We start from the raw sequence: 13,184 nt of genomic DNA on the forward strand, positions 1-13,184 counted from the left end.
TTGCAGGCAAGCACCCTAACTGCTGAGCTCATGACCCCAGTGGCTCCAGACTCTGCTTATATAATTTGGGTGAAGCAACGCAAAAGATGGTTGTTAAAGTGGGGACTTGACTAGCCCACCGTCCCGTCATAAAGGTGTTGTCCCTACATGAGGTGGTGGGACCACGTGCCGCTCTGCAGAACACTCTCCTCCCATTTCCTCCTGCACTGACACAGCATGTGGGGACACACTGGGGACACCTCCTTTCCCTCACATTTCTTTTTTTGGCCTCCAGCCTCCATAGAATCAATCAACCAATCTCTCTTTCTGTCTCTCATCCCTCTTTGGTCCTCTCAAAAGAACCACATGCCAGATCCCCCAATTATTAAAAAAAAAAAAGTGTGTGTGTGTATATATTGGTTTTTCGAGGTAGAGTCTCACTCTAGCCCAGGCTGACCTTTAATTCACTATGTAATCTTAGGGTGATCTTGAACTCATGGTGATCCTCCTACCTCTTGCCTCCTGAGTGCTGCGATTAAAGGCGTGCGCCACCACACCCGGCTCTTCCCCCAGTTCTTTAGGGGACCAAATCCTTTCTTTATCCAAAACTACAACTACAGAGTTAACATAGAAAGATTTTGGGGGTCTGTCCCAATGGTTCACCTGAGCTGGAAGGTAAGGTCCACCACCATAAAGTTATAAATGCGTTTGTGAGGGGAGGGCACGCTCTTTGTGCTGCCTGACCACTTGGGAACCTCCAGCTGCTGGTGAGTCCCCCTCAGCTTGGCTCGGCCTGGGCCCAGCTGAGGGGGGAGCCCCCAGCCCTTACTCTCCCGGGGGGCCATTACCCCCTCCAGCTCTTTGGACTTTTCTTTCTTTCTTTTTTTCCCCATGATTTTTCTAGGTCCTTTACGTGGGCTCTCAAGTCACATGGGTGTCTTTCCTTGGTTCTGTACTCCCCTCAATAAATATAATAATTTAATAATTATCCTTGTCTTTTCTTAATGACATTAAAAAATTTTTTTTTGGTTTATTTTTATTTATTTATTTGAGAGCGACAGACACAGAAAGAGGCAGAGAGAGAGAGAGAGAGAATGGGCACGCCAAGGCCTCCAGCCACTGCAGACGAATTCCAGATGCATTAGCCCCTTGTGCATCTGGCTAACGTGGGTCCTGGGGAATCAAGCCTCGAACCGGGGTCCTTCGGCTTCACAGGCAAGCGCTTAACCGCTAAGCCATCTCTCCAGCTCTCTTAATGACATTTTTAAAGCATAGTTTATTTATTTATTTATTTGAGGGAGAGAAAGAAGGAGGGAGAGAGAATGGGCATGCCAGGGTCTCCAGCCACTGTAAAGGAACTCCAGATGCATGTGCCCTCTTGTGCATCTGGCTTATGTGGGTCCTGGAGAATCAAACCGGGATCCTTTGGCTTTTCAGGCAAATGCCTTCACCGCTAAGCCATCTTTTCAGCCCCTTCTGTCTTTTCTTAAAATTCAATTCTTTGCTTAAAAGTCAACATAGGGCTAAAGAGATGGCTTAGCGGTGAAGGCGTCTGCCTGTGAAGCCTAAGGACCCATGTTCAACTCTCCAGATCCCATGTTAGCCAGATAAACAAAGGTGAGGCAAGCGCAAGGTCACACATGCCCACAGGTGGCACAAGCATCTGGAGTTTGATTGCAGAGGCTGATGGCCTGGCGTACCGATTCTCTCTCTCTCTCTGTCTCTCAATAAATTAATAAATAGTCACTTCTGTGAGGAGGCCTTTAAAAAAACGTAAACACGGACCTAAGGTTGAGGATTCAAGAACTTTCCTGAACCCCTGACACCCCATTACAAGACTATCCATGCAGCCTCTGGGGCCGGTTCTACCTGACAAGATGGTGATGGCCGGACCAGCAGCCATGCAGGGCAGTATTTCCACAAGCGCAAAGTGTGACCTGGGCACTTTCTCAGAACAGCCTCCAGGGGACTCTATCTGCCAGCTCAGGGACAGCTGCCAGCCCACACTGTCCCTGCCCGTGCTCTGAGGCCCTCTCCCACCCTCCCCAGGGTCCTGTGCCCCTCACCAGGGCTGGGAGGCAGCCAGACCGCTGCTCCCCGTGGTTTGGCTTCTCACACTGGATCCAAACTGATGCAACAGAAACTTCAGTGACCTCTAGCCCCTGGGGCCCAGGAGGAGAGAGGAGGAGTAAGGAATTCCAGGGTGGGAGAAAAAGCTGCCTGGGGCCCAACAGGCAGCAGCAGGCTGGACTGTAGCCACAGCCTTTGGGCGGAGCAGAGCCCTGGCCCGCGCTACAGACTCCTGAGAAGCTGGGCTAGATGCCCAACCAGGCTGGAGGTGGGCAGGCTCCCTCCCAGTGTGTCTCTGCCTGGGCAGAACTTGGCTCCTCCACGTGGAGACAAACTGAGTCAGGGCCGGTAGCTCTAGACCCCAGCCTCCAGGGAGGCCAGGCAGAAATGGGGTGGGGGAACCTCAGGTGCACTCACTCGCTCAGCAGGGGGCCACAGATGGCACAAGAGTCACCAGGCAAGTGTACAGAGACGATTCAAATGTGTATCCTATCTCTCTTGCTGGTACTTTACCAGGAGAACCACTTCACACCCCTTAGAGGACCCCAGGTCCTTGCCAGGACTGCTAGATTACCTACCACCCCTCTGCTGTCCCCTCGCCCTCTTCCTGTGTCCATCCCACCTGGAACCCTCTGGAATGCCTTCCTCTGGATATCTGCAAACTTGTCTCACCCCACCTACCTGCTCCATTCACCTTCCCCCCAACGCCTGCTCCTCCTACCAAAGGTCCCCATTGTCCGTGTCTCCCTCCGGGGACCTAGGTCTAGTGGCATGGCATCTTGGCAAAGACAAGCCTGTGTGTCTAAGAACCATCCTGCTGGGCTGGACAGATGGCTCCGCAGTTAAGGCGCTTGCCTGTAAAGTCTAAGTACCTGGGTTCAATTCCCCAGTCCCCACGTAAAGTCACATGCACAAATTGGTGCATGCATCTGAAGTTTAATTGCAGAGGCTGAGAGTGCCCATTCTCTCTCACTCTATTTTTTTTTTTTAATTTATTTTTTGGTTTTGCGAGGTAGGGTTTGGCTCTGGCCCAGGCTGACCTAGAATTCCCTATGTAGTCTCAGGGTGGCCTCGAACTCATGGCGATCCTCCTACCTCTGCCTCCCGAGTGCTGGGATTAAAGACGTGCACCACCACGCCTGGCTCTCTCACACACTCTTTCAAATTAAAAATAAATAAATAAATAAAAATACAAATTTTTTTTTAAGAAAAGAACCAGCCTGCTCTTCAGGCCGCCAGTGTGGTACCCATACCCTTGAGTGGGCAGCTCCTGGGCACTCAGGAGCCCTAGAGGCAGCTCTCTCCCCGTCCCTACCGCATGCCTGGCAGCCACACCCTCCTCCTCAGGTTCCCATCCTCTTGCCCTGGCACTGCTTGCCCCCTTAAGCTCCCAGTACTGGGACCTATTCAGTGTGCAGCTTCCAGATTTGTAAACCAACCCACCTTTTCTCATCTTTCCTTTCCTCCCCTTCCTTCCTTCCTTTTTTCTTCCTGTTCTCTGTCCCGCCATTCTTCCCTCCCTCCCACCCTTTCTTCCTTTTTGTTTTCTTAGACAGACTCTCATGCAACCTAGGCTGGCCTCGAATCTGCTATGTAACCAAGGATGACCTCGGACTCCTAAAGCGCCTGCCTCCGCCTCCATCTCCACTTCCCAAATGCCAGGACTCTAGGTGGGTGCCACCATGCCTGCTTCATGCAGTGCTGGTGATATGACCCGTGGCTTCATGCACGCCAGAGGGCATTCTGTCATCCCAAGCCCAGTTTTCATTTTCCTTTGAGCTCCGTGTGATTATACCCAGCCGCTCATTTCTGACGTTCCCCCCACCCCAACCTTTTTCAGATAGGTCCTCTTGTAGTCCTGGTTTGCTTTGGACTTGCTCTGTGGCTAAGGATGACCTTGGACCTCTGATCCTCCTGCCTCTGCCTCCCGAGTGCTTGAATTACAGGCATGCACCCGTTTTATGTGGTGCTGGGCATTGAACTGAGAGCTTCTTGCATGCTGGGCAGCTAGATGGGCATTCTATCCACTGAGTCATATCTGAAGCCTCCATTCTGGGTTTTCTTTTGTTTGTCATTCAGTGGTGGGGTCTCATTTTAGCTGAGGCTAACCTAGAACTCACTCTGTAGTCCCAGGCTGGCCTAAAACTCACAGCGATCCTCCTACTTCTGCCTCCTGAAATTAAAGGCATGCACCACCACACCTAGCCTCCATTCTGACTTTTAAATCAGTAACATAAAACCAGGCGTGGTGGCGCACGCCTTTAATCCCAGCACTCGGGAGGCAGATGTAGAAGGATTGCCTGAGTTCGAGCCCACCCTGAGACTCCATAGTGAATTCCAGGTCAGCCTGGGCTAGAGAGAGACCCTACCTCAAAACACCAAAAATAAATAAATAAATAAATCAGTAATATAAACACTGGGGGGCAGTACACAGGAACTAAGACCCTAATGTTTAAAATAAATCCTGCTGGGCATGGTGGCGCACGCCTTTAATCCCAGCACTCAGGAGGTAGAGGTAGGAGCATCGCTGTTAGTTCAAGGCCACCCTGAGACTACACAGTGAATTCCAGGTCAGCCTGGACTAGAGTGAAACCCTACTTTGAAAAAAAAAAAAAAAAAAAAAAATTTGGTCTGCTCTCATTCTATTTGGAAGACATTAGACCAAGACATGAAGATAATCCCAAACTATGGTGAGCTCAGACAGTTTTATGACAGGATAGGAATTTCAGGTTGTTGTTCTTTCCCATGGATCCATAGCCCACACTTGGAGCTGGGCATGACACAGCACATGCCCAGGAGCCTTTACCCACTGCGTGTGGAATGCTTTCTATCGGAGTTCTGTCTATGAGGTCATGGCGCACACCAGTGCAATGGAGGGCTTTAACATCGCGGCGACATGCATTCCCAGGAAGGGCCCGACATAGTCAGCTCTACCCTACTGCCGTCATGTCCCTGCACGGCTGAAGCTGATGTCTGCTCATGTGAAGATTTACTGGCCAGGAAAGGCCTGTGGCTCTCTTATAAGATCAGTATGACCCTCAGAGACTCACACAACATTGCATAAGTTCACTTTTTGCAGGCAATAAAACTTCAAGAATCCTTAACCAAAAGACTTGCTCCTCACCAGTTAATTAGGAAAATAGTTCTAGCCAGGCATGGTGGCACATGCTTTTAATCCCAGCACTCAAGAGACAGAGGTAGGAAGATCACCATGAGTTCGAGGCCACCCTGAGACTACATAGTGAATTCCAGGTCAACCTGGGCTAGAGCGAGACCCTACCTCAAAAAAAAAAAAAAGGAAAAGAAAAGAAAGAAAGTAGCGTATGATAGGGATACGGCTCAGTGATTATAGGTGCTTGCTTGCAAAGCTTGCCAGCCTGGGTTCGTTTTCCTAGTACCCACATAAAGCCAGATGCACAAAATGACCCTGCATCTGGAGTTTATTTGTAGTGACAGGAGGCCCTGGTATGCCCACATTCATTCTTTTTCTCTTTGTCTCAAATATAAAAATTTTTAAAAAGCAGTTGTGCTGGGCATGGTGGCGCACGCCTTTAATCCCAGCACTCAGGAGGCAGAGATAGGAGGATCTCCATGAGTTCAAGGCCACCCTGAGACTACATAGTGCATTCAGGTCAGCTTGGGCTAGAGTGAGACCCTACCTCAAAAAAAAGAAAAAGAAAAAAGCCGTTGTTCTTCACAAGCATCTTGAGAGGAACAGAAAAGGTGAGGTGATAAACTGCCTGATTCTGACAGAGAGAGCAAATTCGCCAAAGTGGCTCGTTACTAGAAAACTCGGCAGGTCCTCAGCCAGCTAGAAATAAGAGTGGTCCACAGCCTCTGCCGCAGTGGCTTAAATCTACCTTGTGTATATGAGCAATAAAACCACTAGAAACAATAATAATAATGGGAAAAAACAACTTAGGTCTCATTCTACGGACAGTCCCCACCCAACCGTAAAAGGAGCCCACCAGTGCCAAACATTCAACCCCAGTGGGGCCTCCTTGACACTGGGCCAAGCACAGTGATGCAACTGTGGACTGATTACTAAAAAGGCGCCTACTTGCCCCCCTGAGCCATGCACGGCAGCCCTACAGTTGAGACCGTTTTCTAAGCCACGTGTGGTGCCTTACACCTGGAATCCCAGCACTGAGAAAGCCGAGATAAGAGGACTTCCATGAATTTAAGGCCAGCCAGAGCTACAGAGTGAGTTCAAGGTCAGCCTGGGCTAAAGTGAAAAAAAGAGAAAGAATAAAGAAAAGGAGCAACCCTGTTCTCGTCGTCCAGAGCTTGGGACCTGGATGCATTCACCGATTGACTTGGGACGTATTTACTGAGCATCCACATCTTGGCAGGCATTGATCTTGGCCTCTCTGAACCCCAGCCTGAGTTAATTCTAGGGCACTTCCTACCTTTGGCTCTTCAGAACCCACAATGACCAAGAGGGTACAGGTGGCTTGGTGGCTTCCAGCAACACAGTCCTCCCCTTGAGGTCATGGACCAACCTTCTGTGATCAGAGTCAGGACTCACATGACAGCATGGTGATGTGGGGAGTCGGAGATGGGCCTGCCCAGGTGCCAGGTGCACCTGCTCGGGGTATCAGGCCGGATCCACACGTGTTCCTTGTCCCCCGAAGGTCCCCTTTCCAGGTGTCCTTTCTCCGAGTGCACCCCCGAGCGGTGGGGGCACCCTGTAGCACTGTCCTCAGCCTGGGGTGTCTCTGAAGGCATGTTGGAATCTGCAGAAGGGGCACGAGAGGTGTTGGGTTCTGCCAGTCAGGCTCCCCGGGCCTCCTCGCCTGCAGGGCTCCACTCAAGTCCACTGAGGGTGGGGGGGAAACGCAAGCTCCGGCGGCTGTAGATGACAGCCTGGCTCTTTCTCAGAAGGTTAAACATAGAACTACCATACGACCCAGCAACTCAACTTCTCGGCATGGATCCAAGAAGTGCAACTTGACATTTGCATGCCCACACTCGTGGTGGCATTGTGCACGAGAGCCAGAGATGGAAGCCACGCATGTGCCCGCTGATGGGCAAGTGAACACACACACAAAAAAAATGTGATCCACTCATGCAGTGGAATAGTGTCCAGCTATAAGAAGGAATGGATGCGGGCTGGAGAGATGGCTTAGCGGTTAAGTGCTTGCCTGTAAAACCAAAGGACCCCGGTTCGAGACTCGATTCTCCAGGACCCACATTAGCCAGATGCACAAGAGGGCGCACTCGTCTGGAGTTTGTTTGTAGTGGCTGGAGGCTCTGATACGCCCATTCTCTCTTTCTCTCTCTCCTTCTCTCTGTCTGTCACTCTCAAATAAATGAATAAAAATAAGCCGGGCGTGGTGGCGCACACCTTTAATCCCAGCACTCGGGAGGCACAGGTAGGAGGATCACCATGAGTTTGAGGCCACCCTGAAAATAGTTAATTCCAGGTCAGCCTGGGCTACAGTGAGACCTACCTTGAAAAACCAAAAACCAAAACAAACAAAAAGCAATCAATAAAAGTGTAAGTCAGGCCGGGTGTGGTAGTGCACGTCTTTAATCCCAGCACTTGGGAGGCAGAGATGGGAGGATCACCGTGAGTTCGAGGCCACCCTGAGACTCCATAGTGAATTCCAGGTCAGCCTGGGCTAGAGTGAGACCCTACCTCGTAAAACCAAAAAAAAAAAAAAAAAGAAAAAAGAAAAAAGAAAAAAAATAAATGAATAAAAATAAACAAAAAATTTTAAAAGCAAAAAGGAATGGATGCATTCACTGGTACGTGGGGGAGGGCGTGGAGGAAGGAGAGTTCACTGAGGCCCGAGAGGACCTGGCCGCGCTAGGGAAAGGACCATGCAGCAGGTTGGTATGGACTCTGCTGAGGGAGAGGCTGCGGAAGAGGACGAACACTAACGCGTTGTCCATTCCTTCCGGCTTTGGTAGCACGTCTCTGTCAGAGCTTGAGCACTGCCTGGCAGGCAAGGGGGGGGGCTCTGATTAGATTCTCCTTACCCGGTCACGATCATGTCCTTTCCCCATGTCACCACAGCACGGTGATGACTGTGCGAAATGGATTCCCTTCACCCACTCACAAGCATATAGGTTTGGTATAATTACAAGATTTTATCTGTTTTGCCAAATATATAATTTTCAATAAAAATCCGGGAGGGGGGGGCGCTGGAGAGATGGCTTAGCGGTTAAGGTGCTGCAAAAGCCAAAGGACCCCGGTTCGATTCCCCAGGACCCATGTAAGCCAGATGCACAAGGTGGTGCATGTGTCTGGAGTTCATTTGCTGCAGCTGGAGGCCCTAGTGCATCCATATTTATTCATTCTCTCTCTGCCTCTTTCTCTCTCAAATGAATGAATAAAAATTAAAATTAAAAACAGCAACAACAAAAAAATAAAAGCCAGGTGTGGTGGTGCACACCTTTAATCCCAGCACTCAGGAGGCAGAGGTAGAAGGAGGATTGCTGTGAGTTCAAGGCCACCCTGAGATTACATGGTGAATTCCTGGACTAAAGTGAAACCCTACCTACCTAAAAAAAAAAAAAAAAAAAAGGAATGGATGGCCAGGTGTGGTAGCACACACCTTTAATCCTAGCTCTTGGGAAGCAGTGACAGGATTGCTCTCAGTTTGAGGTCAGCCTGAAACTACAGTGTAACTTCCAGATCAGCCTGAGCTATAGTGAGACTCTACCTTAAAAAAAAAAAAAAAATTCCCAAGAAATAAGAAGGAATGGATGAACCCTGAAGCATAGTGTTAAATGAACGTCAGCCTGGCGTGACGGTGCACACCTTTAATCCCAGCACTCGGGAGGCAGAGGTAGGAGGATCGCCGTGAGTTTGAGGCCACCCTGAGACTCCATAGTGAATTCCAGGTCAGCCTGAGCTAGAGAGCATGACCCTACCTACCAAAAGTAAATTTTCTTTTATTGAAAAATAAAGGAAGTCAATTATGAAACAGACCAATCCAGTATGGCTCCAGTTAGAAGAGGTGCCCAGAGCCCCATGGGTGTGGAGGCAGAGGCAGGGAGGATCACTGTGAGTTTGAGGCCAGCCTGAGACTACACAGTGAATTCCAGGTCTGCCTGGGCTAGAGTGAGACCCTACCTCAACAAAAAAAGAAAAGAAAGAAAAAGAGGTGCGTAGAGCAATGGAATGTCCTTCTATGATCTGGCATATGTGAGGGGCGCAGAGCAGGTGGATTCATATGTAGACTTATGACTAAGACACCAGGGCAGCGAGGGGAGAAAGGAGAGCAGCTGTTGGAAACGTCTTGGGTATAGCCGGCGACAACAGGGACGCTGTGAAATATTTAACGCCGCTGCTCTGTATGAAGAAGTCCTGAAACAACCCTCCATGCCTGCAGGTTAAACCAGCTGCTGATTCCAACCATGCGGAGGGTTGGTATGGCCCGGGGGCAGAAGATGGGCCTAGCATGAGCCAGTCCCTGTGTTCCATCTCAGGGCCAGAAAAGCAAAATAATTATTTTTAATTTTTTAAATGTCGAAAAACAACAAACAACACAATAAAAGCTGACCTTCCCTCCCTTCCCATTAAGCACCCCACATGGGCACTGGGGCCCAGACTATCCAGAAAGCTAAGAGACCTGGCCTGGGCAGACCCAAGTGCTGGTGCCTGGCACAATTCCCAGGAACTGAAACGAGAGCAATGGGGTTCAGGCCTGTGGTGGCAGCGCCAGGGAAGCCGGGCAGGACGTGCTGGAGTTCATTCAAAGGCAACCTCGCTGAGTGGGAGACTGCGTCAGGTACAGTAAGGGAGGAAAAGAATGAAAGGAAGGAAGGAATGATTGGGGCGTGGGGGGGGGCGAAGGGAGGGAGACTGGGTACCCATGTGGCTGTATCCGCACCTCACAAGCCCCCACGGGGCAGAAGTGGCCTGCTAACTCCCAGATCCTCCCCTTCCAACCGGACCCCAGCATCCTTTCCAGAGCCTTTCCGAACCCCGCTGTGAGCGCTTTCCCGCCTGCGCTCAGGTGAGCGGTAGGCGGAGGATCCCCGCGGGGGCCTAGCGGGACAGAGACCCTTAGTTAGCTCCGCGCCCGGGGCGGGCTGAACACATGGGGCTGCGGAACTCTCCAGAAAGCCATGGTGCCCGTCCAGCGCCACCCTGTAAACCGCCTGGCCTCGTCCAGGCACCGTCTCCCTCATGGTAAGGGAGACCGGTCCTCAAAGATTCTGGTCTCCGTGAAACCCACAGGTGCTGGGCAACTCGAATCCAAACTGGCCTGGTCCAGCCACGGCCAGGCTGCCCCGCAGCCGTGCGCACGAGCCCCGAGGGCATCCTGCGTGGCGGGGCTGGGGAGGTGCGGCTGGGACGGACCAGGTACTCCGGCCACAGCATCGCCTCTTCCTAGGAGCTTTTCAGCAGCGACCTCGGACCCCTACGTACCCGGCGGCCACTCGGCCTTTGGAAGGGGCGGCTTGGAGCAGTAAGGCGGGAATATCTCGGAAATGTAAAAGTTGTGCGGGGCCACCCCTGCCCGCATCCCCGGGGCTCGGTTCTCCCCTGGCCTGGCCACCGCGCCCTTCTTCCCGCGTCACTTTTTATTTCAATATTTACTCCACCCGCACGAAGGGTCCCAAAGATCAATTTGCGAAACAGCCATTTCCCATCCAAAAATCCTGCGGGGGGAGGAGGGGAGGAATCGATGATCCGCACCAGGGCAGTGCGTGTCCCCGGATCCACGCTCGGGGGTGGGGTGGGGGGGGCTGCGGCTGGGATGCGAGGCCCGGGGCCACGTGGATGCTCGGGCCCGGCTCCAGGGAGGTCCGCACTTTGCTGGAAGAGAGTGACTGACCGACGCGGGGTGGCACCGGGTGACGGGATGGGCTGCCCCGCGGGCACCGGGCTGACACTGCTCGGCCGTGCCCAGGTGCAGATGATGCAACCCTCGCACAGAGGGGCCGGATGGGGGGGGGGGGAAGACACCCACGCGGGCCGGCGCGGACGGCTCTCGGGTCACCCGGGGCTCACCTAGAAGTCGATGCGAGGAAGAGAGGGGGTCTGGCCGGCTTGGAGCGGCGCTGCGAGAGGCGAGAGGAGCCGAGGACAGCAGCAGCCGCAGCAGCAGGTGGTGGGAGACGGCGACCCCGCGGCGGACTGGCCGGCCTCGCGCGGACCTGGCGGCACGCAGTGGGCGCAGGCGATTGGCCGGGCGGAGGGGGGCGGAGGGCCGGCGTCCACCAATCCCCAGGCGTAGAGCACCGGTCCGTTGCGCCGCCCCCACCCCCGACCTGGGCCCAGCAGCTCCGAGGGTCCCTCGTCCCCCAAGACGCCGGCGACGGTCGCCAGCCACAGGTCCCGAGAGGAGCGCGCGCGCGCGCAAAAGGTCGTGTCCGCGTGTGTCCATCCTGGTGCGGGGCTCCTTCTGGACAGTGCCAGGGCCGTGCGCTCACTGGTTCAGGAGGCAGATTTGGTGGCCGCACGCGGGAAGACGGGGGCGCCTCGGTGCAGGGGGCTGCAGCGTAGCCCTGCGCCGCCGTGGGGCTTGGGTCGGCTCCTCAGAGCCCATTTCCAATCTAGATCGTGCGGAAGCCGGCTCCCTTGCCAGTCTGGGGTATCAGGCTTGGCTCCCCTGGACAGGGAAGTCTGGCGCTCACAGGAGGCTTAGCAGAGTCACAAAAGCGGAGCTGGCTTGTCGTCCGCACCGCTCCCCAGCAAGGACCCCTCGCTGGTGCACGCCCAGTTATCCCAGGCGGAGGAGAAAAGATTGCAAGTTTGAGGGCTGCCCGAGCTTCATAGCATGACCATTTCTCAAAAAAAAAGCTAAAAGAATTTTGTTTCCCCCCTAGGTAGAGTCTCACTGTAGCCCAGGCTGGCCTCGAACTCACAGAGATCCTCCTCTGCCTCCCAAGTGCTGGGCTCAAAGTTGTGTGCCACAACACCTGGCTAATAGGCTAATCTTTTTTGTTTTTGTTTTTCGAGGTAGGGTCTCACTCTGGCTCAGGCTGACCGGGAATTCACTATGTAGTCTCAGGGTGGCCTCGAACTCACAACGATTCTCCTACCTCTGCCTCCTGAGTGCTGGGATTAAAGGCGTGCGCCACCACCCCTGGACTAATACGCTAATCTTGATCACCCCCGACCCCTTATCCCCATGGTTGAGTGGATGACCCCAGACCCTTGAGTTACTCCAGGAATCTAAAATGAGCGACAGGTCATGAGATAGGCTTGCTAGTGGGGACCGACCACTGCTCCAAGTGCTAAAGCCAGAATCTCCACTTAGCACTGACTGACTCATCTGGCCTCTGCTCCGAGGACGGGCCGTGGCACCAGGCAGTGAAGTAGGATGTGACTCAGTCTGGAGTGTGCGTGTGTGTGTGTGTGTGTGTGTGTGTGTGTGTGTATGTTTACACTAAATTGTACCCCCAATGAAAACTGATAGAGAGAGTAACACGGGCAGTACTGGGGCCAGTGGTCAGACAAAACCTTTCTACGCAGGCACCTTTTTGCTATTCTATATTTTTTGCTTTTTGAAATACGGTCTTTCAGTATGGCCCAGGCTGGACTGAGACTCCGGATTTTCTGTCTTATCCTCCCGAGCTCTGGGTTTGCAGGTGATGTTTGAGCAGAAACCTTGTTCTGAGGAGGAATTTTCTAAACTTGAAACTGCCATTGGGACAGGAGCATGGTGGGGGGAGAAGATGAGGCCAGGAGGCTGAGAGAAAGCTGGAGGGGGAGGGGAGGGGTAAAGCGGGCCACCAGCTCTGGATTAGCATAAGAGAGAGGATCTGGAAGGGTTTCCAGTTGGGAAGTTTTTAAAAAATGTTTTATTTTTGTTTATTTACTTATTTGACAGAGAAAGAGGGAGGGAGAGAGAGGGAGAATGGGCACACCAGGGCCTCCAGCCACTGCAAAAGAACTCCAGACACCTGTGCCCCCTTGTGTATCTGGCTAAGGCAGGTCCTGGGGAAGCAAACCTGGGTCCTTTGGCTTTGCAGGCAAACGCCTTAACCACTAAGCCATCCCTCCAGCCCAAGTTGGGAGGTTTTGAACATGACCTGAATTATTGGCCTCCCCCACCCCCAGCACAGTTCCTTTTGTTGTAGTAGGGATGAAAACAATGGAAGGAATTCCTGGGTACTCTTCCCCCAGTTTCTCAAGTGTCAGGCCCTCCCCCCCCCCCCGTGGGGAATGT

At 52.7% G+C, this 13,184-nt stretch overlaps 1 protein-coding gene across 2 annotated transcripts in view; it reads right to left on the reverse strand.

The window, feature by feature from the left end:
* Positions 1-11,153, reverse strand: part of Cbs (cystathionine beta-synthase) — a 31,567-nt gene extending 20,414 nt beyond the window's left edge. For both annotated transcript variants that reach the window (XM_004654503.2, XM_004654502.2), the window contains exons 1-2: positions 11,021-11,153; positions 6,578-6,785 (exon numbers count right to left, since the gene is read on the reverse strand). In XM_004654503.2, the coding sequence (XP_004654560.1) occupies positions 6,578-6,777 (200 nt within the window). In that variant the 5' untranslated portion in view covers positions 6,778-6,785; positions 11,021-11,153. The remainder of the gene's footprint in view (positions 1-6,577; positions 6,786-11,020) is intronic.
* Between the last annotated feature and the right edge of the window lie 2,031 nt (positions 11,154-13,184).

This window comes from Jaculus jaculus, chromosome 5 (genome assembly GCF_020740685.1).
Source record: "Jaculus jaculus isolate mJacJac1 chromosome 5, mJacJac1.mat.Y.cur, whole genome shotgun sequence".
In the NCBI taxonomy this organism is placed as follows: domain Eukaryota; kingdom Metazoa; phylum Chordata; class Mammalia; order Rodentia; family Dipodidae; genus Jaculus; species Jaculus jaculus.